Source organism: Mustela lutreola, chromosome 4, assembly GCF_030435805.1.
Source record: "Mustela lutreola isolate mMusLut2 chromosome 4, mMusLut2.pri, whole genome shotgun sequence".
Classification (NCBI taxonomy): Eukaryota; Metazoa; Chordata; class Mammalia; order Carnivora; family Mustelidae; genus Mustela; species Mustela lutreola.
In genome coordinates this window covers 88596641-88622405 of record NC_081293.1, presented here as the reverse complement: position 1 = coordinate 88622405, position 25765 = coordinate 88596641, and the positions used below count along the sequence as shown (strand labels likewise).

Sequence of the window (25765 nt, the reverse complement as noted above, 5' to 3'; positions counted from 1 at the left end):
ATAAGTGTTTGCTTGAATTTACAGTGATTGGGATTGTTAGCAGTAGCCCTCCCTTCTTTCATCTGATATTAGTAATTTATGTCTTCTACCTTTTTTTCTTAAAGATTTTATTTATTCGACAGACAGAGATCACAAGTAGGCAGAGAGGCAGGCAGAGAGAGAAGAAGGGAAGCAGGCTCCCTGCTGAGCAGAGAGCCCGATGTGGGGCTTGATCCCAGGACCCTGGGATCATGACCTGAGTGGAAGGCAGAGGCTTTAACCCACTGAGCCACCCAGGCGCCCCATTCTACCTTTTTTTCTTTGTTTGCCTGGCTAAGGGTTTATCTGTTTTATTGATGTTTTCAAAGAAACAGACTTGGGGTTTATTGATTTAAAAAAAAAATTCCTGGTTTTAATTACATTGATTTCTGCTCTAATTTTTGTTTTTTTCTACTTCCTTTAGATTTTTTTTTTTTTAAGATTTTATTTGACACAGAGAGAGTTCGTGAGAGAGGGAATACAGGCCAGAGGAGTAGGAGAGGGAGAAGCAGCCTCCCTGAGCAGGAAGCCTGATGCAGGGCTCTGTCCCAGGACCCTGGGACCATGTCCTGAGACAAAGGCAGATGCTTAACCAGCTGAACCACCCAGGCGCCCCTCCTTACTTTAGATATGATTTTGTTGTTGTTACCTAAAGTGGAAGCTTAGATCATTGACTTTAATCCTTTTTTTCTAATATTGGCTTTCAATACTGTATTTTCCCTTTAAGCAGCATCCCACACATTTTGCTACATTATATTTTGTTGAGACTTGTCTCCTGTGTCATTTAATCTCCATGTATTTTGGACTTCTTCAGCTATCTTTCTGTTACTGATTTTTAATTCCATTGTGGTCTGAGAACATACTTGGTGTAATTTTTATTTTTAAAATTTTGTTGCGTTTTATGGCCCAGAATTACTCTGTCTTGATGGGTGTTCCATATGAGCTTAAGAAGGATGTGTGTCGCGCTATTACTGGGCAAAGTTGTCTGTGGTCGTCTGTTGTACGGTTATTAATGGTGGTGTTCAGTGCGCCATGTCTGGACTGAATGGCTGCATCTGTCAGATCCTTGTTACCCTGCTGCTCGATCGGCCCATTACTGATGGAGAAGTGTTGAAGTCACCAGCTGTGATACTGGAGTTGTTTATTTCTCCCTGCATTCTGTTAGGTTGTGTCTCACCTGTGTTGATCAGGCACACATACGTTAAGGATAATTGTGTTTTCTTGGTCAGTTGATTTCTTTATCCTTATGTAATGCTGCTCTTTATGCCTGATAATTTTCCTTGCTATGAAATCTGCTTTGTCTGAAATTCATGTAGCTACTCCATTGTTCCTGTGATTAGTGTTACTTTGGATTTTTTTTTAATGTATCCTAGCATTTAACTTGTTGATATTTAAGTTGTTTCATTTTTCATCAAAATATAATTCACAAAGCATAATAGTTGCCATTTTAAAGTGTACTCTTCTCTGTGTATGTGGTACATACATCACTACTGTCTAATTCCAGAACACTTCCATCACCTGAAAAATAAACCTCTTAGTTCCAATTCTCCCCTCCCCTTATTCCCTGGCAATCATGAATCTACTTTCTGTTTTTATGGATTTGCATCTTCTGGAACATCTCATATCAGTGGAGTCATTTAAATACGTGACCTTTTGTGTCTGGCTTCCTTTAACCTGAGAGTAGAATGTTTTCAGACTTCACTCCTGTTGTAGCATGTAACAGTTTATTCCTTTTTATGGTTGTGTAAGAGGCTCTTCCACATTTTATGTATCCATTCATCAGTTGATGGACGTTGGGTATATACTCTTCTGGCTGTTACGAGCAGCGCTGCTGTGCACATGCATGTACATGTTGTGGCAGGAACATCTGTTGCCAGTTCTGTCGGTGTCATACCCCTAGACTTAGAATCGCTGGGTAATTGTACATGTAACTTCTTGAGGATCTACCGAGCTGTTTGCTGCCTTTGCCACACTATTTTACATTCTCACCGGCAATGCAGGAAGATTCCAGCTTCTCTGCCTTCTTGCCAGCACTTTTCTTCTTCTTCTTTTCTTTTTCTTTTTCTTATTTTACCATAGTTGTCCTAGTGGGTGTGACATGGCATCTCCTTGTGCTTTTGATTTGCATTTTCCCAATGACTAAGGATGTCGAACATCCTGATGTGTGCTCTTGACCGTCTGTGTATCATCTTTGGAGAAATGTCTATTCAAAAGTCTTTGGCTTGTTTTTAAATTAGGTTATTTGTCTTTTTGTTGTTGAGTTGTAAGACTGTATTTGCATATTCTGCATATTCTGGTTATTAGGTCCTTGTCAGACAAATGATTTGCAGATACTCTCTCCCATTCTGTGGGTTGTCTTTTCACATTCTCCGTAGTATCCTTTGACACATGAAAGTTTTTATTTTGATCAAGTTCAGCTTATCTAATATTTTTTATTGCTTTGTGCATCATGTCTAAGAAAGCTTTGCCCGATCCAAAGTCATACAGATTTTCACCTGTTTTCTCTGAGAGTGTTATAGTTTTTACTCTTACATTTAAATCTTTGATCCATTTTGAGTTATATTTTTGTGTATGTGTGAAGTTGCTGTTCCAAATTCATTCTTTTTCACTTGTCCCAGTAGTAGGCACTCAAAAAGACTGTTTTTCCCCCATTAAATGGTCTTGGCATCCTTGTGAAAAATCAGTTGACCATAAATGTATGGGTTGTAAATACTTTCTTTTTAAATACTTGGGAAATCTACACTACAAAGTAAAACCATTTACTATAAAGTAAAACCATTTACTATAAAGTAAAAACATGCTTGGTAAGTGAAATGGGTCTCTATTATGGTACTCTGTGTTTGGGTTTGCTTTTCACATCAAAAGCTGCCTAACCCAGTAATTACAGATGTTCCGAGTTATTTGTTACGGAACTTTTGTTTATCTGAGAACAAATACATAAATGGTAAGTTGAGTACTAATATTACCTAATAACATTTGTTCATTGAGGCTAAGTTATATGATTTATTTATTTATTCATTTATTTAAGATTTTATTTGAAAGTGAGTGAGTGTGGGAATAGGAGGGAGGGACAGAGGGAGAAGCAGCAGGCTTCTTGCTCAGCAGAGAGCCTGATGTGGGACTCGAACCCAAGAGACTGGGATCATGACCTGAGCCAACTGAGCCACACAGGCACCCCAGTTATACAATTTAGAATGCTATCATGAAGTTCAGAACTTCAACAATGTGTAACTGAGGCAGAGAAAGTGATCGACCTAAAGGTATACAGTTGGTGAGTAGGATGGCCAGGATTATGAACCAAGACCCCCTCCCGTGATGTATTACATAACTATGATGTAAGGTCTGAGATGGTCTCAGGAGAGAAAGGTCCAGGCTAATTTGGGCCCCAGTTTAAGAAGCAGGTGGCTTTCAGTAGATGACTGTGAAATTACGGTTTGGTATGAAGTCCTCCTCTCCGACACTATCAGGGTCAGTCTTTGGTTGATTAACTAAGAAAGTCAGTTTAAACAAGTACTCTTAGGGAATGGTACATGTAGTTTTTAGCATTTTATTTGGAAAAAATATATGTACATTTATTCTCCATTGAAGCAGTGCCAGGTCTTTTTTCTCTGGAAACTGGCCTGCTGATTAGATTTCTAAGTTGTCACGGCACTTGGGTCGCTCAATAGGTTAGGCATCTACCTTCGGTTCAGGTCATGACCTCGGGGTCCTGGGATGGAGTCCTGCATTGGGCTCCCTGTTCAGCAGGAAATCTCCTTCTCCCATTGCCCCTTTCCCTGCTCATACTCTCTGTCTGTGTCTCAAATAAATAAAAAGAATCTTTTTTTAAAAAGCTTTCTATGCTGTCTTTTTTGCATTCAGTTTCAGTTTCTTTAACTGAATTGAGTGAGAATCCTGTGATCACCCCCTCCCTACCTGGTACCTGGTCATCTCACCCATACCTAACTTAGCAAAAATTTTCTTATTGATTTCTTTGTATCAAATCTTTCCAAAGTAGCTGTCTTAGTTTTCAAAAGAACAGTGATTTTTTTTTTTGCAGTCATATTTTGTTGGTTTACATAGTGTTTAATGCAGCTGTATAATTACGAAGTAAGTGTAGGTGTCCTTAACTAGTTTGGGAATCATCACATTTGATTCTTGCTGACTAAACAGGTCAGTGAGTAGCAGAGTCACAGGGGAAATAGATAGTAATTTATTGCCTCTAAGCATATAAGCCTACCAGGGCATCACAGTATTGTAAAGGGTAAACACAGCATAGCTAATCCTGTGAGACCAATACTTGAAAATAGGTTATGAAAGATTTGGAACATCTGTTCAATGGGACACTCAGCATCCACATAAAATATTAATAGAAATGTATGTGTTTTATGAAAAGACATTGAAGTTATATTTTTAGATGGGAAAAAAATTTTTTATAGAATGGGTTTTTATTTTTTTATTCTTTTTTTAAGATTTCATTTATTTGACAGAGAGAGATCACAAGGAGGCAGAGAGAGGGGGGAAAGTAGGCTCCCCGCTGAGCAGAGAGCCCAATGCGGGGCTCGATCCCAGGACCCTGAGATATGACCTGAGCTGAAGGCAAAGGCTTAACCCACTGAGCCACCCAGGTGCCCCTAGATGGGAAATAGTTTAGAAGAGCATGAGTATTTGTGTGTGTGTGTGTGTGTGTGTGTACACATATGTGTGTGTACACACATACATAGAGAAGGTCTGGGGTTTCCGTTCAAGATGGTAGCATAGGAGGATCTTGAACTCATCTCTTCTATCAAATACACACTGAATCTATAGCTCCATATGAAAAAATTTCCTGTGGAAAAAACCCTACAACTAGCTGAGTGACTTGTACACATTAGGTGAGTAAGAAAAAAAACCTATGTTGAAGTAAGAATCAGTCTTGCCATAAACCCCACCCCTGGTACAGCGACCTGGGATTTGGGAGGGTACTCAACACCCCAGGCTTCTCCCTGAGGAGCAAAGGGTTTGATCCCCACTTCTGGCACCCTAACTTTTAAGACCTACATCTAAGAGACAAGACCCCAAAACATCCAGCTTTGAAAGCCATCAGAGCTTGCACCCATGAGACCCACAAGGCTAGAGCAAACTGAGAAACAGTTCTTAAAGCAGTTATGTGAGTAGACTCATCCACCCTGGAACTCAGCACAGAAGCAGCAGACTGAAATGCGTTCAGATTTCTGTGAAAGAGGCTCATTTGCTTATCTTAGGGCCCTGAGGGGCAGGCATCTAATTTAACATGGATCTGGGGGCCTAGTAAGGTATTCCCCAAAGATGGAGCTGACAGGTGCCATCTTTGCGCTGTCCCTCTGCCTCGCTTCTGCTTTCTGGTATCTCCCAGAAAGGAGCTTGAATGCTCGTATGATGCCCCGAGGTTTGCAGTTGCTACCCAGGGAATACCTCTAGATCACCTGGCTCTAGTGGCCAGCAAGACTCACACTCCCGGTAGTGAGTATCCCAGTATTTACAACAACCAAGACTTGGAAATAACTAAAGTGTCCACCGACGGGTGAATAGATAAAGAAAATGTGTGTGTATATGATGGAATATTACTCAACCATAAAAAGAAGGAAGTCTTGCCATTTGCAACAATATGGATGGACCTTGAGGATATTGTGCTGAGTGAAATAAGTCAGACAGAGAAAGAGAAAAACTGTATGATCTCCCTCACATGTGGAACCTAAAAAACAAAACAAAATGAAGTCACAGAGAACAGATTGGTAGTTGCCAGAGGCGATGGGGTTGTGGAGGAAATAGATGAAGGGGCCCAGTGGTATAAACTTCCAGTTAATAAGATGGCCCTGGGGATGTAATGTACATCATGGTGACTGTAGTAAATAATACTGTGTATTATTGTATATTTATTTTATTATTTTTTATTCGAAATATAATGTATTTTTAGCCCCAGGGTTACAGGTCTGTGAATTGTCAGGCTTACACACTTCCCAGCACTCACCATAGTACATAACCCTCCCCAATGTCCACCACTCTCTCCCTACACCCCTCCCCCCAGCAACCTTCAGTTTGTTTTGTGAGATTAAGAGTCTTTTATGGTTTGTCTCCCTCCCAATCCAGTCTTGTTTCATTTTTTTTCCTTCCCTACCCTCAGACCCCCCACTTTGCTTCTCAAATTCCTCATATCAGGGAGATTGTATGATAATTGTCTTTCTCTGATTGACTTATTTCACTCAGCATAATACCCTCTAGTTCCATCCACATCATTGCACATGGCAAGATTTCCTTTCTTTCGATGTCTGCATAGTATATTATTATATATTTAAATTTGCTAAAGCTTAAGAGTTCTCAGCACAAGAAAAAAATGTATATGTTTGGTGATGGATGTTAACTAGTCTTAGGGTGATCATTTCACAACAGATAAAAATATGGAATTTTTATGTTGTACGCCTGAAACTAACGTGTCCATTATATGTCAGTTTCTTTAAAAAGTAATTGATATTTTATTTTTTTAAATATTTTATTTATTTATTTGACAGACAGAGACCACAAGTAGGCAGAGAGGCAGGCAGAGAGAGAGACAGGGGAAGCAGGCTCCCTGCTGAGCAGAGAGCCCAATGCTGGGCTTGATCCCAGAACCCTGGGATCATGACCTGAGCTGAAGACAGAGGCCTTAACCCACTGAGCCACCCAGGTGCCCCAAAAGTAGTTTATATTTTAAAGAGAAAGACTAGGGCACCTGGGTGGCTCAGTCAGTTAAGCGTCTGCCTTTGGTTGAGGTCATGATTTTAGGGAGCCTGCTTCTCCCTCTGCCCCTCCTCCCACTCATTCTCTCAGTCTCTCTCAAATAAATAAAAATCTTAAAAAAAAAAAAAAAAAGTAAAGAGAAAGACCAAAACAAAATCTGGAAGGATGTGAATCGCAGTGTTAAATAGTGAAGAAAAATAAACAAACATTAACAGTGCTTAACTGCAGAGCATAAGAGAGTGGGTGATTTTTTTTTTTTTTTTTTTACTCTCATATAAGTATTTCTTTGCTGGTTGAAAGTTTGACAGTGAACATTTGTTACTTTTAAAATTAAGAAGAAAAATCTGTTTCTATTTTGAGAAGAGCCTCTTTGAAATGTATAATTAAAGAAAGAAAATGCCTGTAGAGTTAGGCAACAGGAGAGAATGGTCTTGGCGAGGGGCCCCCTTTCCCACAGTCTTAGGAAGTGAGCAGACCCCCTGATGTCCCTGTGTGTGCTCCCCTGCAGTAATACGGCCTCTTAAATGAACAGAATGGTGTTTCTCTCTTATTCTTTCTCTGAATTTATTTTTATATGTAAAATGTGGTATCAGTGCAATCATTTTTTCTTTCTGGTTTGATTTTCAGGAAGATTTCGACGTCGATCATTTTGTGTCTGACTGTAGGAAGCGTGTCCAGCTGGAGGAACTAAGAGCGGATCTGGAACTCTACTATAAACTTCTTAAAACAGCCATGGTCGAGCTCATTAACAAGGATTATGCAGATTTTGTCAACCTTTCCACAAACCTGGTAAACCTGAAATTTGCAAGTCCTATAAACACACACACACACTTTCTCTCTCCTTCATATTTATTAAAAGGGCAGAGTTTTTAGATACCTTTCAGTTGATTACCCCACCAACCCTACCAGAAACTTGAAGAAATTACCAGTTTCATTAATAAAAGAACTAAACTTTTTGGAATACATTTTTTTGTTTGTTTTAGTTTTTATTCATTTAAGGCTGCTCTAGTTTGATTATGTTTCAAATTCATTAGTCAACAGTGAAAAGTAAAGGATAATAATACCCAAGGGGTTGTTTTGTTAGTTGCTAAGTGATTACCCTGAAGTCTTCCTTGATTTAGACTAATTTATTTGTAGGAGCAGATATCCACCACTCTTACAGAAATGTTTAATTTACTCCCAGGTGTATCTGTTAGCCAGAGCTAGGTTGAGGGAACATTGGCCAATATTGATATTTAAAAAGTTTGGTTTTATAAAAATATAAGAATGATTTGCAGTGAGCTTATCAGTTGTTTGTAAAAGCTGTTTAGAAATGTTTTTTGTGGGGTGCCTGGGTGGCTCGGTGGGTTAAAGCCCCTGCCTTCTTGGGTCATGATCCCAGGGTCCTGGGATTGAGCCCCACATCAGGCTCTCTGCTCAGTGGGGAGCCTGCTTCCTCCTCTCTCTCTGCCTACTTGTGATCTCTGTCTGTCAAATAAATAAATAAAATTTAAAAATTTTAAAAAAAAATGTTTTTGTTACTTGGCAGAAAATCTCCTTGTTGATGTTTCATTTTGATTTAAATCTGTTTGTCCAGAGAAGCACAGAAAGTTGCAGCTCCATGGGAGTTTCAAGAAGCATTAAAATTAATGATGCACATTTGCTTTTGGGAAATATACCACTAAGATAAATGTCCCAATAGGATTAGAAACCTAGAAAATTTTACTTCTGTTATGTTTAATTTCTGTTTTTCTCAAGGGTTATAATAATGTTTAAGAGAGATGTAGCCCATCAGACTTCACTTCACATCAGCTGGCTGAGTATCATCTTACAGACAGAGAACTGTTCACCTTCTGTGAAAATTTTTCACATTCATTTAAAATGTCATCTAAAGGCAAATTGTTCCTAAGGAAACTTCTGTTTCTCATGACTTCCCTTATTTTTATAGTTTCATGTATTTCAACAGATTTTTTCATATTCTATGAGCAACATTAATGGCCAAATAACACTTCTGTTATTTAGCTAGTTACGTAGCAAAATACGGTTGTGCCAAAAAAATAACTTAAATCTGGTACTACTTTGATCATTAAATAGATATGTCACTATTACTCCTTATTGTGATGTGTTTGTGCCAACCTGGTTTTGCCTTTAGGTTGGCATGGACAAAGCCCTCAATCAGCTTTCTGTGCCTTTGGGACAGTTACGAGAAGAAGTTCTGGTAAGTCCCCAACTAATGAAAACAGTCTACTGTGACACATGTTGTCCTTGTCGGCTTTTCTCTAAGAATTCTTTTCATCTGTTAGTTTGGTGGTACTGGTGGTTGTATTTTAATGATTCTGATTATAATATTCACTTCAAAAGAGTTGTAAATGATTTTGTTTTTGCATATGCTAAAAACCTCAAAAAAAACATGTTCGATTTGAAGAAAATATATTCTCAGAGTAGACAGCCTTAAAATGTTAGGGGAGAGGAAGCATATTTCCTAATTCAACTTATTAATGCCACTTTGGTCATATGTAAGTGGTTTATAACTTACAAATGACTTGTATTTTAACAGTTTATAATCTTATAAATATCCCCCCCCCCCCCATGTAATCTACGTGTGGTTAAGTTCCTGGGCTGATCTACAAAAGCTATGTAATCCCTAATGGAACTGAAGGATAATATAAATAAAATGTAGTACTTAATAAATGTTACATTTGAATGTTCTCTCAGAAAAATCTCTGTTGTGGGAATGGGACTCCCCACCTCTAAGCCATTGGGAATAGGAACTCCACCTGGGTGAACAGTGGAGGGGAAGTTGTGGCATCACATCTAACAGAATACTGTGCTGCCCTGTCCCCCCCCCCCCCCCCCCCCGTCTGTGTCTGGTGCCCTGAACTTACAGCCTCTGTCCGTTCTGATGCCCTGTCGTAAACTTGTCATAAACGACACCATCCTTCCTTGTGTGTCTCCTCTAGCTTGAGTGGCCTTGTGCATCCCTCCCCTAAGACAGTGCCTGCATCCTAGAGAGAATATAAGGAGAACATAATTTAAGGGAAGACACAGTACACGGTTAGAACCAAGAAAAATGCAGAGTAACGGAAATATCAGTGCTGAGAAGCCTAGGGGAAGGGCAGGCAGGAAAGAGTTCGTGAAAGAGGTAAAAATCTTGAGTTGTGTCTTGAGCTAGCCAATACTTTCCATGGCTTATGTCTCATTTGAATTTTACAAAATCTTGTTAAAGATACTTTTCCTTGGAATGGAAGGGATTTTCATGGTCCGCTGTTGGATTCCACACCAGCCGCTGTGTGGCTCTCCCGCCACCTCCTTGGTGTGCCTCTTCCTCCCGGGGCCTCATAGTGGTGTTGTTTCCCAAGCCTAGCCTTCCTTTGGCCTCCAACTCTTCTCTCAAACCCCCTCCCTGGAGGCAGATGTGCTCTACTGGAACAGGCTCCCATCCCGCCTCACCCCCTGCCATCACCGTATCCCCTCCCTTTTCCATGGCCCGTCTTTATGGCCACTTTGGTCCTGCTCAGCCACAGGCCTGACCTCCCTTTCTGGTCCCAACTCTGAAGCTGTTCTGTGAGATTCTCAGACCACTGAGGGATACGACTATATCTGTCTTCATTGTATCCCTGTGGGCTTCCACAATACTGACGTCCAGGAGGGGTTTCATAATGTTGATTGAGTGAATTAATTCACCTTCCTGTGGAATTTTTGTGATATGCCTACTTTATTCTAGTTGTTACTGTTAACCTTGGTTTTGGCCCTAATTCCTAATTATCTCTTTATTCATTAGCTTCTGGACAAGTTTCTCCACCTCTGCGCTCTGCCTTTTTCTGGTCTTCTGTTCTTCATTCTTGATTCCTGGTATTTCCATACCCACATTTCATCATCATGCATCAGTGCTTTGACATTCTCTCGTTCTCCAAAATGTGCACAATCTAAAGACCTCATCTCAGTGAAGTTGGCCCTCCCTTCCTATTTCTGCTGCTCTCCAGAAGGAAGCCTGCAGTGCACACGGCTGTGTACCTGTCTGACCCTGCCCCTGAGTGTGTCTGCACTTACATCTGCTCCCCATCCCCTCCCCACCTCGGCAGCTGTGTACACATGGCTTTCAGAGTCCGATTCGAGCCCCGTCACATTTCCAGACTGGCCTGTACTTTGCTTCATATTATCTGTTCTCCATTCTAAGCCCCCTCATCCCCATAACTTTCACTGTATATGTGTCATTCTTCTTCTGGCCATGCGACCCTGCCTTCATGTCATTATGCCCCCAGATCATGAGTCCCCTCAACAGTAACTGTGTCTGGTATATCATGTTTTTGTCAATATCTGCATAGTACTGGTGCGCAGGTATTAAGTTCTGTGGAATTGAATGAGATGTAGGAACTTGATAACGTGACAAAACAATGTCTGTAATACGTTTTCTTTCTTATTCTTTTAAAGAGTCTCAGGTCATCTGTCAGTGAAGGAATTCAGGCAGTAGATGAACGAATGTGTAAACAAGAGGACATAAGGAAGAAAAAGGTACCCTCCAGTAGATTTCTTATGCTGCATGCCAGTTGAAGCCCTCTCCTCTTATCCCCACGTACTTGTCAGCACTATTCAGCTTTTTTTCAAAGCTCTTATGCATGTGCACTTTACACATTATGTCATGTTATCTACTTGAAATAATGAGACTGAATTTTAGAGGTACCCACACGATCTCAAGATCACCTACTTTTTCCAGAACAAGAAACAGTGATAACTGTTGTCGGTGCAGCGCTTGACAGTTAACGACTGTAAAAAATTGTCAGCGGCCCTATAAAGAAAATAGGCCTATATTAGAGACTAGGGGAGAAGTGGGCTTTCCAAAGCAAACTCAGGATTCTGCCGCAGGTTTGTTGTTATTTTTTGATTCTGCATTCTTTATGTTCTAGTGTTCACTATAATTTTTTCGATTCCCAGTATTTAGCATGCAGTGTTGGCTTACTTTCAGGTGTGCGAGACAGGCAACGGCTCCGTACATCCGAGGGCTCACCCCGGGAGTGCACCCCTTAGTGTTGTCTCCAGTTTCAAGTGTCCCCGATGTCATTCATGATCATAACGATGTAGGGGCACAGCGGGCATTGGGAGTCTGGGCTTCTGACTCTCGCCTGCTGCTCTGTACAATGTTTTCTATGTGTATTATTAGCATATTTGTTAAAATCTCAGTGGGGAGAAGCCTGTTTGAGGGACCTTCTGTTTAATTCGCCTCTAGATCTCCTCACAGCTTTTGTCCAAAGAATGCTTGTCGTGCGCTTCCAGACAAAACAGTAAGCTTTGTGAGAGCAGGGTGTTTTTCTTGCCTTATTTTCTTGTGTCCCCCTCCCCACCGACCCCCATCAGGGCGAATGTCAAGCTCCCAGGGGTGTTCAGTAACTATTTATTGAATGGATGACTTTGTATTTTTTTGTTCTTTAAGGATGAGAGTTTTCATAATGTCCCTCAACCCCTTTGATAACATTTGTAGTATAAAAGGTCTTTAATGAATTGGTGCTTGGGCATATAGGTATATGCACATGTAAACTGAGAGGGTCAGTATGATCGGAAGCCAAAGTTAAAACATGAATAAAGAAAGGGCCATAAGAAAACAAATGGAGGGGCACCTGGTGGCTCAGTTGGTTAAACGTCCGACTTTTGATTTTGGCTCAGGTCATGATCTCAGGGTCATGAGATTGAGCCCCGCATTGAGATCTGTGCTCAGCAGGATGTCGCTCGAGATTCTCTCTCTCCCTCTGCCCCTCCCCTGTACGCATACATGCAGTCTCTCTCTTTCTCTCTCAAATAAACAAATCTTTTTTTAAAAAAATAGGAAAGAAAAGCCCATAGAAAGATTCAGGATGGGAAAGAGAAGAAATAAGAGTATAGAATATGAGAAAGCAAAGTCTAGGGTTTTTGTTTTCTATAAACTTGCAATAGAATATTGAAGTATGCTTATTCTAGAACTAAGATTTGCATTCTTGACAATTCTGTGTTTCATAGAAATATTCAAAATATAGCATGTCCTATATATTTGAAGTTGCCTTTTGGTCTTATATTTTCTTGCATTTAGCATGGGAAATAAAGATGATTAAAAGTAAAGATGGTGACTTTTTTTGTTTGCTTAATTTTTATTTTTATAGATGTGTGTGTTGAGGCTTATACAAGTTATTCGATCAGTTGAAAAAATTGAAAAAATCTTAAATTCACAAAGTTCTAAAGAAACCTCTGCACTAGAAGCAAGCAGGTAAGCATTTTTTTTTTAAACTAAGTAGCACATAAATTAATACTTCACATCCAGCCTAATTAGGCGGGGAGGGCTTATTTAGAATTCATTTCTGAACAAGAAAAAATCCAGGTTTGTGGCTTAGTGTTTTTGAATGTAGCTCCAGGAAAGTGGAGAGCATGAAATGGTGAAGTCTATAACACATTCCTATAAACCCTTTGGTTAGAGACCACAGTTCCAACACGTCAGTATGCTTCCAGTGGAAAAGTTTTATATTTGGAATCACCTTCCCTGAGTACTAGCAAAATCCTGTTGATCTTTAAGGCATACCTACCATTCATCTTGTTTTTTTTCCATCTCATTTTTTCCCCTAGACATGCCCAGAGTATTACCATTGATGTATTTTGCACCAGCATTATATTATTATGAAACAGTATAGGACACATCCAGTTGAAATTTACAAACAGGAAATAAAAAGCTTATGAAGTAGAAAAAAGATGATGGCTCTCTTTGTTATACTGTGATTGTCTTGTTCCCTTCCTAGTGTGAATTTTCAATCAGCCAGGGTGAATGAGTGACTCAGAAAATGAGTAGTTAGGTCCTGTCAGCACCGTGAGACGCACAGTAGTAGTGCAGTGGTCCTGCACATACCAGCTGGGCTGCCCGCATCAAGGTCACCTGGTGCCCTGCATGCTCTGTCCTGTGAGGCTAACAGTCCTTCCTCCTGCAGGCGGAGTTAGGTTTCTAAATTTTAGGAATTAAGGTTTTAGATTTTGGAAGGAACTTGAGAGACCATATGCTCCACATGTCTCATGATAGAGATTAAGAACGGACACATCCCAAAGGAAGTGATTCTCTGGTCCAGGGTCTCTGACCCCTTTCACATCAAGGCGTTCAACTAAGTGGTCAGCCCCCACTGTGCTTGTGTCTCTAGCCCGTTGCACTCATGCTTCTGCCCCCATTCATCCGCACTTAGCAGACACTAGGTGTGCGGCCCTTCTGCAGCCCATGTGTCTCCAGCGGCTCCGCTTCGCTGCAGCCCTCGGCAGCACCTGCAGCCCCTCCAGCCACGTCCACGTTCGGCCCCTGGGGAGCTGGCCCTCCAGTGTTCTTCCTGTCTTTGCCGTTGCCGCTGTGCTCCTCAGATAGAAACACCTCAGTGAGCTCTATGTCTACAATCCTGTCCCTTTGCAACGCTGTCCTTGATAAAGAGACATTGTGCGCTTTCTTGCTCAGCATTACATTGGAGGACTTTTTTTCTTGAGAAGAGCAGCTCTGAGCTCTAGAGTCAGGAAAGCCAGAGCAGCGTTGGCGCACGGTAAATCCATCCTGCTGGCCAGGCCCAGAAACGCTGAGATAAGGATAAATAGGAAATGCGCATGGGATCAGTCAGTAGAGGTTGGGATTAGGCTTCAGCAGCATTGGTCTTGCCGAGCGCTTACCTTCCCTCCACATTAGTTCTGATGCTCCGGGACTGGGCACACCACGGCGGGTCTCCAGACATTTTGGGTTTCCTTACAGTGTGTTTCCTCACTACCTGACTGCCCATCCTCAGATGTGGGATGCCTCATAGAGCCCAGCAGGGGCTTTGGGGCCTTTATTTATTTATTTTATTTTCTTTCTCTGTTCGGCTTCCTTTTGAATGGGGTTGATGCTTTCTAATGGGGGGGGGGGGCAGGAGGGAAGTGTATCCAGTCCACTTGATGGCAGATGCACTGTGAGTGATTTCTCACCAGCTCCCAGAGCACCGAGCTTGCTCTTTCTACAGTTGGGTAAATGTAAACTTGGAGTCCGCTGCTCTGAGGGATTTCCCAGGTTGCTGCTAGGCAGTCAGTTTTAGCTGATTGAGGAGATAGCAGTAGTTGGTACTGGGGAGGTACTGGGGAGGGAGAATGAGGCAGGCGGAGGGGGATTCGGGTATGAATGGTAGGACAGGGCAAGAGAGAGGAGGGGGTTAGAGAATGGGAGAAGAAGGGAGAAGAAGGGCACGAATGGGAGAGCCCAAGGAACGTAGTGGAAACACGCAGTTGTACCCACACTGACCTAAAATAGCTCCATCCCCTTGCCTGGGCCCTGTGACCCCGGGCCAGGCTGCGTCGGTGGCTTCTATGACATCTCCGCTCCTCACCCCCCACACCTGGGGCCTGCTGCACAGTTTGTCCTGAAAATTGGTGGCATGCAGGTGCAGGTGCCTGAGCGCTGTAAGGCATGGGAGGTGGTGGGGGGGGGGGGGCAGATTGTGGCTGGGAACACACTGGGAAGAAAGAGCACAAGGGGCGCCAAAGTCGGCATTGCTGACCAGGTGATGTGGTCGCTCAGAAATTAACTTTGGGAATTACACTTCTCTAATTGTCTCTACTAGCCCTCTCTGGACTGGACAGATTTTGGAGAGAATTGCCACAGAATTTAACCAGTTACAGTTTCATGCTGTTCAGAGCAAAGGCATGCCTCTTCTGGACAAAGTAAGACCAGTAAGTGTTGGTTTCAATTTTCAATTTGCTGTTTGTGAATTTCCTGGATGATTTTGGTTTGACCTAGCGTTGCTCCCTGATAATTGCTACAGGATTTTGAAGCTAGCTTTGAATTTTTTCTTTCAGTGTCTGCTGCTTGGGACCCTGCTTCCATTGTGTCACACTAGATAGATTTTGTGTAAAGACACGAGCGTAGTCTCCAAACTATGCGAGTGAGAAATCACTCACAGTGATTTACTATGCGAGTAAAATGAATTCTGAATTTCATGTAACTTGACACATCATATGATGTAGTCAGAGTTCATTTATCCAAAGCCCTTGACCGGGTTTAAATGCACGCTTGTCCAACTAACTCTGTAGCTTAAGAGGCAAATAACTTTTTGTCGTTCAGTAATTGTCTAAACTTCCCTTTGATGAAGCCGACTTACTTTCAAAGAAATCATAGGGAGGGGACACCTCGGTGACTCAGTCGGTTAAGCCACTGCCTCTGGCTTAGGTCATGATCCCAGGGTCCTGGGATCATGTCCCACCTTGGGCTCCTTCCTTGGCAGGAAGCCTGCTTCTCTCTCTGCCTGTGCCTCCTTGTGTGCTTGTGCTCTCTCTCGACAAATAAATAAATAAAAATCTTTAAAAAAAAAAACAAAAAGAAAGAAAGAAAGAAATCATGGGGAGAAGAGATTCATTGTTATTCTCTAGGAAATATTGGGATTTTAATCTTACATATATTCTGGTAGAATTAGAGGCTTGCTTTATATATATAACACATATGTATATAAATTATACATATATTTTTGAGTTTTTAGAAACTGTTGTGCCTGGACCTTCTTTCCTGGTCTCTCTGTTCTTGCAGCGTATAGCTGGCATTACGGCCATGCTGCAGCAGTCCCTGGAAGGCCTGCTGCTAGAAGGGCTTCAGACTTCCAATGTGGACATCATAAGGCACTGCCTACGGACTTACGCTACAATTGACAAGACACGGGACGCAGAGGCATTGGTCGGTCAAGTACTGGTGAAACCGTACATGGATGAGGTTTGTGCCCCCATGCACCTCATTCTGCAAACACAGAACATCTACTCTGGCTTCGATTCTTGACTGGGTGTGAGAGAGCTCAGGGCTCTTCCTTGAAGATTCTCCTAGTTACTGCTCTTCTGGTTGTAAGAAAGGGTTGGTCCCGGTTGGTGCCCATCAGCATGGCAGGAATCAGGCATGTACTCTGGTCTCTTCCAGTGATGCCATAGCTCAGGGATCATCTTAATTTAGTAGGGATGAAGGACTTGCCTAGGAAGAAGGTACGGATCAGAACATTTTCGGGTCAATTTCAATTTCCGTAAGTTATACGTTAATGAAGTTGCTGAAAAGCGTGACCCCACCAAGGCGCCCGTGCCTGCTGGAGGAGCTGGAAGACAGCTCTGTGCGCAGGGAAAGTCCGTGAGGGGAGGCGTCTTCGCAGAATTGATGTGGCCTAAGTCTTGAAGACCATGGGAGAGTTTGCGAGGCCAGGAAGGTGGGAGGGAGGGAATATTCAAAGATAAAGGGCTTTTATGGGCGAGTTAGCGGGGTAACACCTTAAGTCCGGAACTTGGTTACCCAGTGTCCTTGACCTATGTGGATACAGTTAAATACAGGGAGTCAGTGTATCCTGCCTCTGAGCGGCCAGAGCACGGGCTGCACCATGTGAGGCCGCCAGCAATCAGCAGTTTCCCACTTAGAGAGCATCGGTTTCATCTAGTTCAGGCTGACAGAAGTCATGAAGCCAGTCTCAGCATTTGAGGGCTTTCTTCCCGTCACCTGCCAGTGTGAGTGTTCTTTCTGTCCAGTAAGTATAAAGCTACCCACCATGACTTCAGGATGAAAGGCTTCCAGTTTTAAAATAGGACAGTATCCCATTGATAGAAATGAAATTGAAGGATTTATTTCATTAATCTTCTCAGCTTCATTAGGACTACTAAAAATAAATGATCTGTCAGTTCTTTGTATGTATCCTATTATAGTTCATAGCCCTCTCTGTGGGGGTGAAAAAGATCATGTTATTCTTTGTCAATAAGTGAAAATATTTTAGTTATTTAATTATGCCCTTTTCGTTGAACTGAATCTAATATGCTAAATTAGGGAAGCACTTTACGTTTCCGTGTCGTTAAATGAACTGTGGCCACGTTTGTACTTTAAGTTTATATGCTTGTCATTCACCTCCTGCAACTCAGCCTCACCACAAAAAGTAAAATACTAAAGCAAAATAAGATGTGTTTTCTTCCATCGCTTTCTGTCTCAGCCCTTTCCCTGTTCTGGAGATGGTAGAAGACAAGGCCAGGGTGAAGATGGTACAGAGCTATTGTCCGGAGATACAGTATTTCGCTTTTAAGCTCAGAAGGGAAGCAGATGAGTGTGTGTGATGTTTTAGCTTCAGGCCAGTCTCTGTCCCCCAGCCTCTGTGTCCCCCGGGGTTGGAACAGTGTTCCCAAATCCTGGGACCTAGATTTTCGTGCCGCTGTTACTTACCTCCTGTTTAGAAAGCATGTTGAGTGGGATGGAGGAAGGACGAAGTGCATTTTTAAGGTTTACTTGATTCTTTTCTGTGTAGTGTATAGTTCATACTTCTCTTTTAGGTGCTTTAAAAACAACAACAACAACAACAAAAACCACTCTTCCTTCTGCTAGGTGATCGTAGAGCAGATCGTTGAGTCTCATCCGGACGGCCTGCAGATCATGTATGCTAAGCTCCTGGAGTTCGTTCCTCACCACTGCTGCCTTCTTCGAGAGGTCACAGGAGGAGCCATCTCAAGGTGACGTAAACTGCTGTGCATGCACCTGAGCTCAGTTTAGTGGCCACCTGTCACCTCCTCATGGGCCGCTGATCCCTGGCTGTCCTGTCTGACCCGGGAACGTGTGCGCTTCCCTATTTGTTACCAGTGCTGTGAGGCAGGTGTCCCTCGCCTGGGTTTACAGGGAAGGGAATGAAGAGTGGGGGCGAATCTCGATGGTGACATTTGTGTGACTCCAGAGCTTCTGCTTTTCTCTTGTCTATACTTTCTCCTTAACCAGGTTCAAAATCAAAATTGGTTTCTTTCCATTATTGTGATGTCATCATCTGTCTAGAAATACCAATTCAGTTTAATTCAACACATTTTATACTGATGGCGATTAAAGTCATGTTCGGTTTTCCCTCCCTCTCTCATTTCATTTCCATGGCTTTCCAGTTCTGTTTCATGAATATCCCATTACCTTCCACCATCTCCGTCATCCCAGTCCAGACCTTTGTCGCCTTTTGTTCAAGGGTAGCGGGCTCTCCCCACCTGGTCTCCCAGCTCCACCTGTCCCTCTTCATTGCAGCCCTCGGCTGTCCCACCTGCCCAGAGCTCTGCGGCCTTCCAGAGTCACTTGTGGCAACTCATCGCCCACAGAGGAGCATCCAGTCTTCCTGGCGCAACCTGTGAGGCCCTTGGTGCTTGAGTCCTAGCGGTTCTCCACTGTAGAACTTCCTACTGTGGAACTTTCCCTCATACCACTATGGTTCCTGGCCAGACAGGAGCACTTGACCTTCCCTAATACACCTGGTACAGAAGATCTCTGACTTCACATTGGTTCAGTTTATGGTTTTTTGACTTTTTATAATAGTGCAGAAGTGATATGTGTTTAGTTTGGATCTTTTCCCAGGCTGGCGATCTACAGTAGGATCCTCTTTTGTAATGCTGGGCAGGGGCAGCGAGCATAGCCCCCAGGCAAACCACGTGATCATGAGGGTCAGCAACCAACACACTTGAACCGTCCTGTTCTGGCTTTCAGTGCAGTGTTCAGTAAGTTACATGAGATACCAGACACTTTATTGTGAAATAGGCTTTTTGTTAGAGGATTTTGCCCAACTGTGCAATACTCTAAGTGTTCTCAGCACAGGCAGGGCTGAGCTCTGATGTTCAGTCGCTTTTTCAACTAAAAAGATTTCCAGCTGAACAATGGGTTTATTAGGAGCCGAGGCCGTCATAAGCCGAGGAACATCTATCTGTACTGTGCGCTTCCGTGTTTTCCCTCATTGCTTCCTGTCTCATTCCCTTTGTCTTTCTGTTGACCTGTCCCTCCGCATGAAGCTCCAGTCAAATACAAATTCTTTTTTTTTTTTTTAGATTATTTATTTATTTACTTATTAGAGAAACCATAAGCAGAGGGGGAGGCAAAGAGAGAAGCAGGCTCCCCACTGAGCGGGGAGCCCTATGTGGGACTCAATCCCAGGACCCTGAGATCATGACCTGAGCCGAAGGCAGAGGCTTAACCAACTGAGCCACCCAAGCATGCCTGAGATACCACTTCTTTCAAGAGACCATCTTTTATCCCGTTGTTCAGCATTAGGCACATCCTCTGGATTCCATTTGGCTTTTAATCTGTTGAGAACTGATGTCCGTAGGCTTAGCACGTGCTCCCTTCCATGCTGCCCGCACCTTCCTGCCCACACCTGGCACAGCATCTTAAAGCTAAAACTACCCTGTGTCTGCAAAATGAAAGAATGAATCTGTAGGCTAAGGAGGTCCCTAATCTTTATGAAGTAAGCAAGCAATGTAGTTTGTCTTGAATTTGTGTTCTGTGGGAAGAAAAACCTGGAGTAATAAATACACCACTTGACCATTGAAATACCCTATTTTCACTACATGAATTTAGAGAAAGCCTGGTTTTGCCACTTGCAGTTAGTAATCATGAAGATTTAACTGGATTTAGATTTCACATTAAGAATTTAGAAGTCATGATGTAGAGATACCTGGGTGGTTGGCGGTTGAGCTCTGCCTTTCTGCTCAGGTCATGATCTCAGGGTTCTAGGATTGAGCCCCATGTTGGCTCCCTCTTCCCTCTGCCCTGACCCCTGGCTTGTGCTGTCTTGCTCTCAAATAAAATTAAAAAAGAAGAAGAAGACGGAAAGTCATGATGTAAAACTAAAGAAGCCACAGTTAGGAAACAGCCAGCCAGTCATTAGATTTGACAAGGCTAGTCTTGGTCCTGAAATATCAAGTTTCAAAGCTTTGCAAGTTCTCCCACCATTTTCAGTGTGGCCGAATTCACGGAGAAGCCTCAGAAATTTGGGGAATCTATGGTTTTTTATTTAAAGATTTTATTTACTTATTTATGTAAGAGGGAGGAGGGGAGAGAGAGAGAGAAAACACATGAGCCCAGGAGGAGCAGAGGAAGAGGAAGAAGCAGACTCCTCCCTGAGTGGGAGCCCAGTGCAGGGCTTGGTCCCAGGACCCGATATCATGACCCAAACGAAGGCAGATGCTTAACTGACTGAGCCACCCAGGTGTCCCATTGAGGAATCTAAATTGTACCTCGGTAGGTCGTCATTTGCCTCAAGCATCCTGATTGTGCTGCCCCTGACCACCCCCTGCTTAGCTCCTGCCTCCAGGTTTCCACACGCTCAGCTCAGCGCTTTCCTTGTCCGCCCTTCAATTGTTCCATGTGTCTCGTCTGCACATGCCCTTTATAACCTGGCAGCACCGATGGCATGTGGGATTTATCTTCCGAGGAATAAGGATTCACTTTCCTCATTTGCCATCTGTTTCAGCTGTTAATCTTGAGGATGTAAATTTTCTCTTTGGGGCTTTAAGTAGATATTTACCTTGAGGATGTGGAGCTCTTGTTATTTAATGTTGCTTATACTCTGTGCATCTGTAGTTTTAAAACCCTTAATGTTATTCTTTCTTTTTTGCCATCCCCAGCCCTCCTTTTTTTTTTCCCCTCCCAACCCTCCTCCAACCCACTGGTGATTTCTTATCAATACCAAACTATAGTAAGATTATTTGGTATCCCTTTCTGGAAGTGAAGCGTAGCTTCCGTTATAACCTGTGTGTCCTGATCATTTTTGCTAAGCAGGAAGATTATGAAAGCATTTTCTGTTGATTTTTAATGCCAGCATAGTAAAATCCCAATTTGCTATCACAGCTTAGCTATAGAACTCCCACTTTTGCTTAAAGAACGTGTACTGTATTGCCGACCATTGTTCAAGAAAATTTTCTTAAAAGTACAGCATGTCACACAGTATACAGCAGTCAGAGCGGGTGGTCATCGCAGTGGTATTTGCCTCAAATATTTATGTATCTTTAAATTCAGAAGAAACTTAACGAATCTGCTGTATTTACTTATGTATGAAACCATTGCTAACATAGCATTTACTGTACGCAGCCTAAATGCTTGGTAGACGTTAACCCGTAGGATGATCCTGTGACCCATATCCTGTCATGTCCATCTAAAGATGAAGACAACAAAACATAGAAAGTAAAGGGCCCACGATTTGAGCGCAGGCACTCTGGCTCCCAAGTGAATGCTTCATGTCTGTGTTGCCTCTGCCTCTCATCGAATTCTAGAACTTGAAATCCAGAGCCCAGCCTTTTGCTAAAAAATGCAAAATAAAGTATGGACACACACAAAAACATTAATGTGATAGGTGTTCTGTATCGGGATTTGTGGTCAAGATTTTACACGGAGCAGTCCTACAGCTGTAGAACTGAAGGTGACCTCAGAGAGGGCGGCGTCTTCGCACAGCTGTTAGTAATTGGTAAATTAGTGTCATTTACAACACCTCGGAGCTTAGCGGTATTAAGATTGAATGCGAAGATAACTCTTCTTGTGTTATTAGACTGCTTCTTATCCAAGGTAGAGTGTAAATACGGTGACCTAATTAGGGGAGGAATCGTGCCAAGGCAGTCTGATACCAACTTGCTCTCCTGTGTGATAGATAAAAGAGTCAGGCCACAGAGGACACACCTGCTTCCAGGTGATTCTGGGATCAAAGAGTAACATAGAAGTGTTGGCCCTAAACCAGCCCATTGACAAAGAGAGTTGTTCGTAAAGGTCAAAATAAGTATTAGGCTGAGGAACTTCTAGTAAAAGCAGCACAGCAGAATTTCGCCCTTTGTAAATAGAAGAGCACAGTGTATCTGACTGAGATTTTGCTCTTGTCCTACAGTGAAAAAGGCAATACTGTTCCTGGATATGACTTTTTGGTGAACTCTGTGTGGCCAGAAATAGTACGAGGATTAGAAGAAAAATTGCCTTCTCTTTTTAATCCCGGGAATCCTGATGCATTTCACGAGGTACCTTTTTCTGCAGAGTCTTGGTTCTGTGGTGTTTTTTTTTTTGTTTGTTTGTTTGTTTTTTTAATAAATTTGAGCTCATGAGTGAGCATGTACTTAAAAATCATTTCATCCAAGTAATAGTCCCTGATACTTTGGGGAATACGTATTTTAATTTGACAATGTTTAGTAAAATCCAGTCTAAACACAGTTGTGACTAGATGCGTTTATTATTTTCTCACTTTTAAAAAAGATCCTAAAAACCATTAAAAGCCAATCTCGTTACAATTGTTTTCCATGAAAAAGTAGGTTTGCAGATCTGTACTGTATAATTTTTGAGGAAAACAAAAGGTATCGATGGGATTGTAAAATCCTTGTTAATTCTTAAAGCGTAGAGAGGCAGGCAGTAAGTGTGGTGAGCTGGGGAGCTGGTGGACTTCAAAAACAGGTAAGACAACAAATTTGGAGCGTTATTATTCCAGAAATACCACTGACCTATTCTCGTGATTCATTGTGTGATGTTAACAGTATGTTGAACAATACGATCACTTGGTGTCACTTTCAGTAAATTGTGTGACAGTGATTTTTGTGATTTTGAAAATTAGGGCTTTCAAAAATAGACACTGTAAGCAGAATGAAATAGTGGTTTAGGCAGGAACCATTTAAGACCTTTTACATTTTGCTGTACTCTAGAGAATTGTATGGATCATGTTAGGCTCAGGAGATGTTTCAGCTCGGAAATGACACTTTCTCACAGCGCTTTGATTTTGGAATTCTAAACCAGTGCTTAATGTTGGTGGGTATATTTCAAGCAAGCATAGCATCTGTCAGTTTCTCTCAAAAAATGCTTTCAGCTTTCCGCATTGCTGTGACATGCTTCTTGTGAAGAAAGAAACATCTTTGTATTCCTTTAGCATCCTGTCCTATGCAGAAGTAGAATACATTTTATCCCAAAAGGATAAATAATACTTTTGTCTCAATGCCACATGCCTAGAACTCACACTCAGGGGATCTGTTGCTCAGAACCAACTGAAAGAAATTAAAAACGTGTAGTATTCAGGGCACTGTAATTCGGGCCTAAGCGCAGACTTCAGCAAATTTAGGTGAATGGTTTGGTGAGCCAGAATTGAGCCCATCTTAATTAAGAAGTCCGTGGAAGGTCCACACACATTCTCCTAACAGCCTGGGCACTTGGGGGCCTGGAGTTCCCACAAGGGAGTCTGCATTTCACCACATCTGCGGTTTTGCTCTGCTGGCTGACCCCGGTTCTGTGTTCTCTGTTAGCTTCGTCTGGGAGTAAATTCTCTCGGAGCCTAAGCAGAAGAGGAAATGTCATCCTTAAAGTACAAGCAGTAGTTACTGGTAGGTTAGTTTTGTGGGCGAAATTAAGTGGTACATTAAGCACAACACACAGGTGGTGAATGCTGGGTGAGTTTCAGCTGTTGCTCTTCACGGTGGTATGGCCCCCCCATAAACCCCCCCCCCACACCCTCCCTCCCCCATCTGTTTTCATGCTCTTCCGTCTGTAGAAAGGACTGGACTGCTCCCCTGGTTTGATTCTTGTCCTGCTGCTTCTTCTGGAGCAGCAGTGAAAGCAAGACCACTTAATTTCCGGTCTTGTCTCGTTCCAGTGGGCTAGATTAGGGGTACCCTAGAACATGAGAGCTGTCCTTTGCAGAGCACTGGGTTTCCAGATGGGCTTGTCACGTAAGCTCGTGAGCCGGTCACCGGACCACTTGGGCATTATAGGATCTTCAAGTCGGGACCCGGGAAGGACGATCTCTTGAGGTCCCTGTCAGCTCTGGGAATGGAGTCCGAGGGCTCCCCTTCTCTCTCTGGATTACAGCTTTCCATGCATGTTCCTGTTTCTGGTTAGTGTGCTTACAGTGAAATGCCCACCTGTGTGTTCTTCTTTTAGAAATACACCATAAGTATGGATTTTGTGAGAGCGTTTGAACAGCAGTGTGGATCCCAGGCCAGTGTGAGGAGACTAAGAGCTCATCCTGCCTATCACAGCTTCAATAATAAGTGGAATTTACCTGTTTATTTTCAAATAAGGTCAGTAATTTATTCCCTCCCCCCACCTCCAGTCTTCTAAGAGGGAATTCGAATACCAATGCAGAGGTTGCCCCACTTACCGGCCTTTTCTTTGAGATCATTGTACTGTTCCATGGGAAGCAAAACCTAAAATGGAAATGTGCGGGTGTCTGGATTACCAAGGTCCTGACTCACATGAGAGAAAAATAATTTTGTGATTAGAGGGCTGCGTACACCAGCCTCGAATTGAGGTGGCCTCCGGGCCCAGCTCCGTCCCCCGAGATGACACTTCCACAGCCATCACACGAGACGGGCAGGAGGGGCTCTGGAGCGGCACACTCTTCTTTTCCCTTTTCTTCTTCTCACCACCTGTCTACTGTCAAACAGCGGCCCCGGCCGACATCTGTTGTCAGCTTCTCTGGACAGTTCTTTCCCTCAGAGAGAGTGGGGAGAGGCACAGCCTTAAGTATCCTTTGCATCTGGTTCCTTCGATCAGTTACAAGAATCCTAGTTATTATTTTGGCTTTTCTTTATAATCTCTGACATTTGTTCTCTCTGTTCTGGAAAATGGTGACGCTTCTAACAGATGTCCTGATGATGACTCATATGTAAATAAGTGCTTCTATAAACCATTGGGGAAATTTAGGATAAACTCTTGGCAAAGTGTGTTCTGCTAGAAAAATCGATGAGATCAGGCAATTTTGCAGAGTCTCTTGATTGAGGTCATGGTAAGTTCCTTCATAGAATGACATTAACTAGAGTGTTTTAGAACGGTCTGTAGAGGGTCATAGGCTTTTTGTTTACATCGCTGAGTACTTTCATTACAATGCAATCCTTTTCCCTAGAGTTCTGAGGGAAAGTCACAGGGAAATATATTACGGATTAGGTACCTTGATTGTAATTGCTTGCCATGATTGCAAATGTATGTAATCATCTTCAGATAATGAAATCACGGTTATCAGAACATTAGGGAGATGCCCTTCTCATACTACTCCAAGTTTTATGCTTAATTTGACAAGGTCCCATCACCACGTAGCTTGTCTCTGAGTAGGAAATTAAGGATTTGTTCATCTACGGTATTCATGGACCACATTGGAAGTAGTTGTTACAGGATAATCAAGATCAAGACAGGGTAAGAAGCCCTTTTGATTCAGGAGCAGAATTTAAAATAGTGGAGCATTATGTCACAGTATAAGGCTACATAGAGAAGAGATGTCTGCATTTAACCATTTCTTCCGTAGTCGGTGGTGAGATAGCTTTAGATGCCTGGTACTATCACATCACGTCC

At 42.5% G+C, this 25765-nt stretch overlaps 1 protein-coding gene across 1 annotated transcript in view; it reads left to right on the top strand.

Annotated features, from left to right (window-relative positions):
• COG2 (component of oligomeric golgi complex 2) overlaps nt 1-25765 on the top strand; it is a 55080-nt gene that overhangs the window by 13805 nt on the left and 15510 nt on the right. The window contains exons 2-10 of the mRNA XM_059170501.1: nt 7360-7521; nt 8864-8929; nt 11143-11223; nt 12840-12943; nt 15285-15393; nt 16244-16423; nt 18050-18174; nt 22335-22461; nt 24359-24498. Coding sequence (XP_059026484.1) covers nt 7360-7521; nt 8864-8929; nt 11143-11223; nt 12840-12943; nt 15285-15393; nt 16244-16423; nt 18050-18174; nt 22335-22461; nt 24359-24498 — 1094 coding nt within the window. The remainder of the gene's footprint in view (nt 1-7359; nt 7522-8863; nt 8930-11142; nt 11224-12839; nt 12944-15284; nt 15394-16243; nt 16424-18049; nt 18175-22334; nt 22462-24358; nt 24499-25765) is intronic.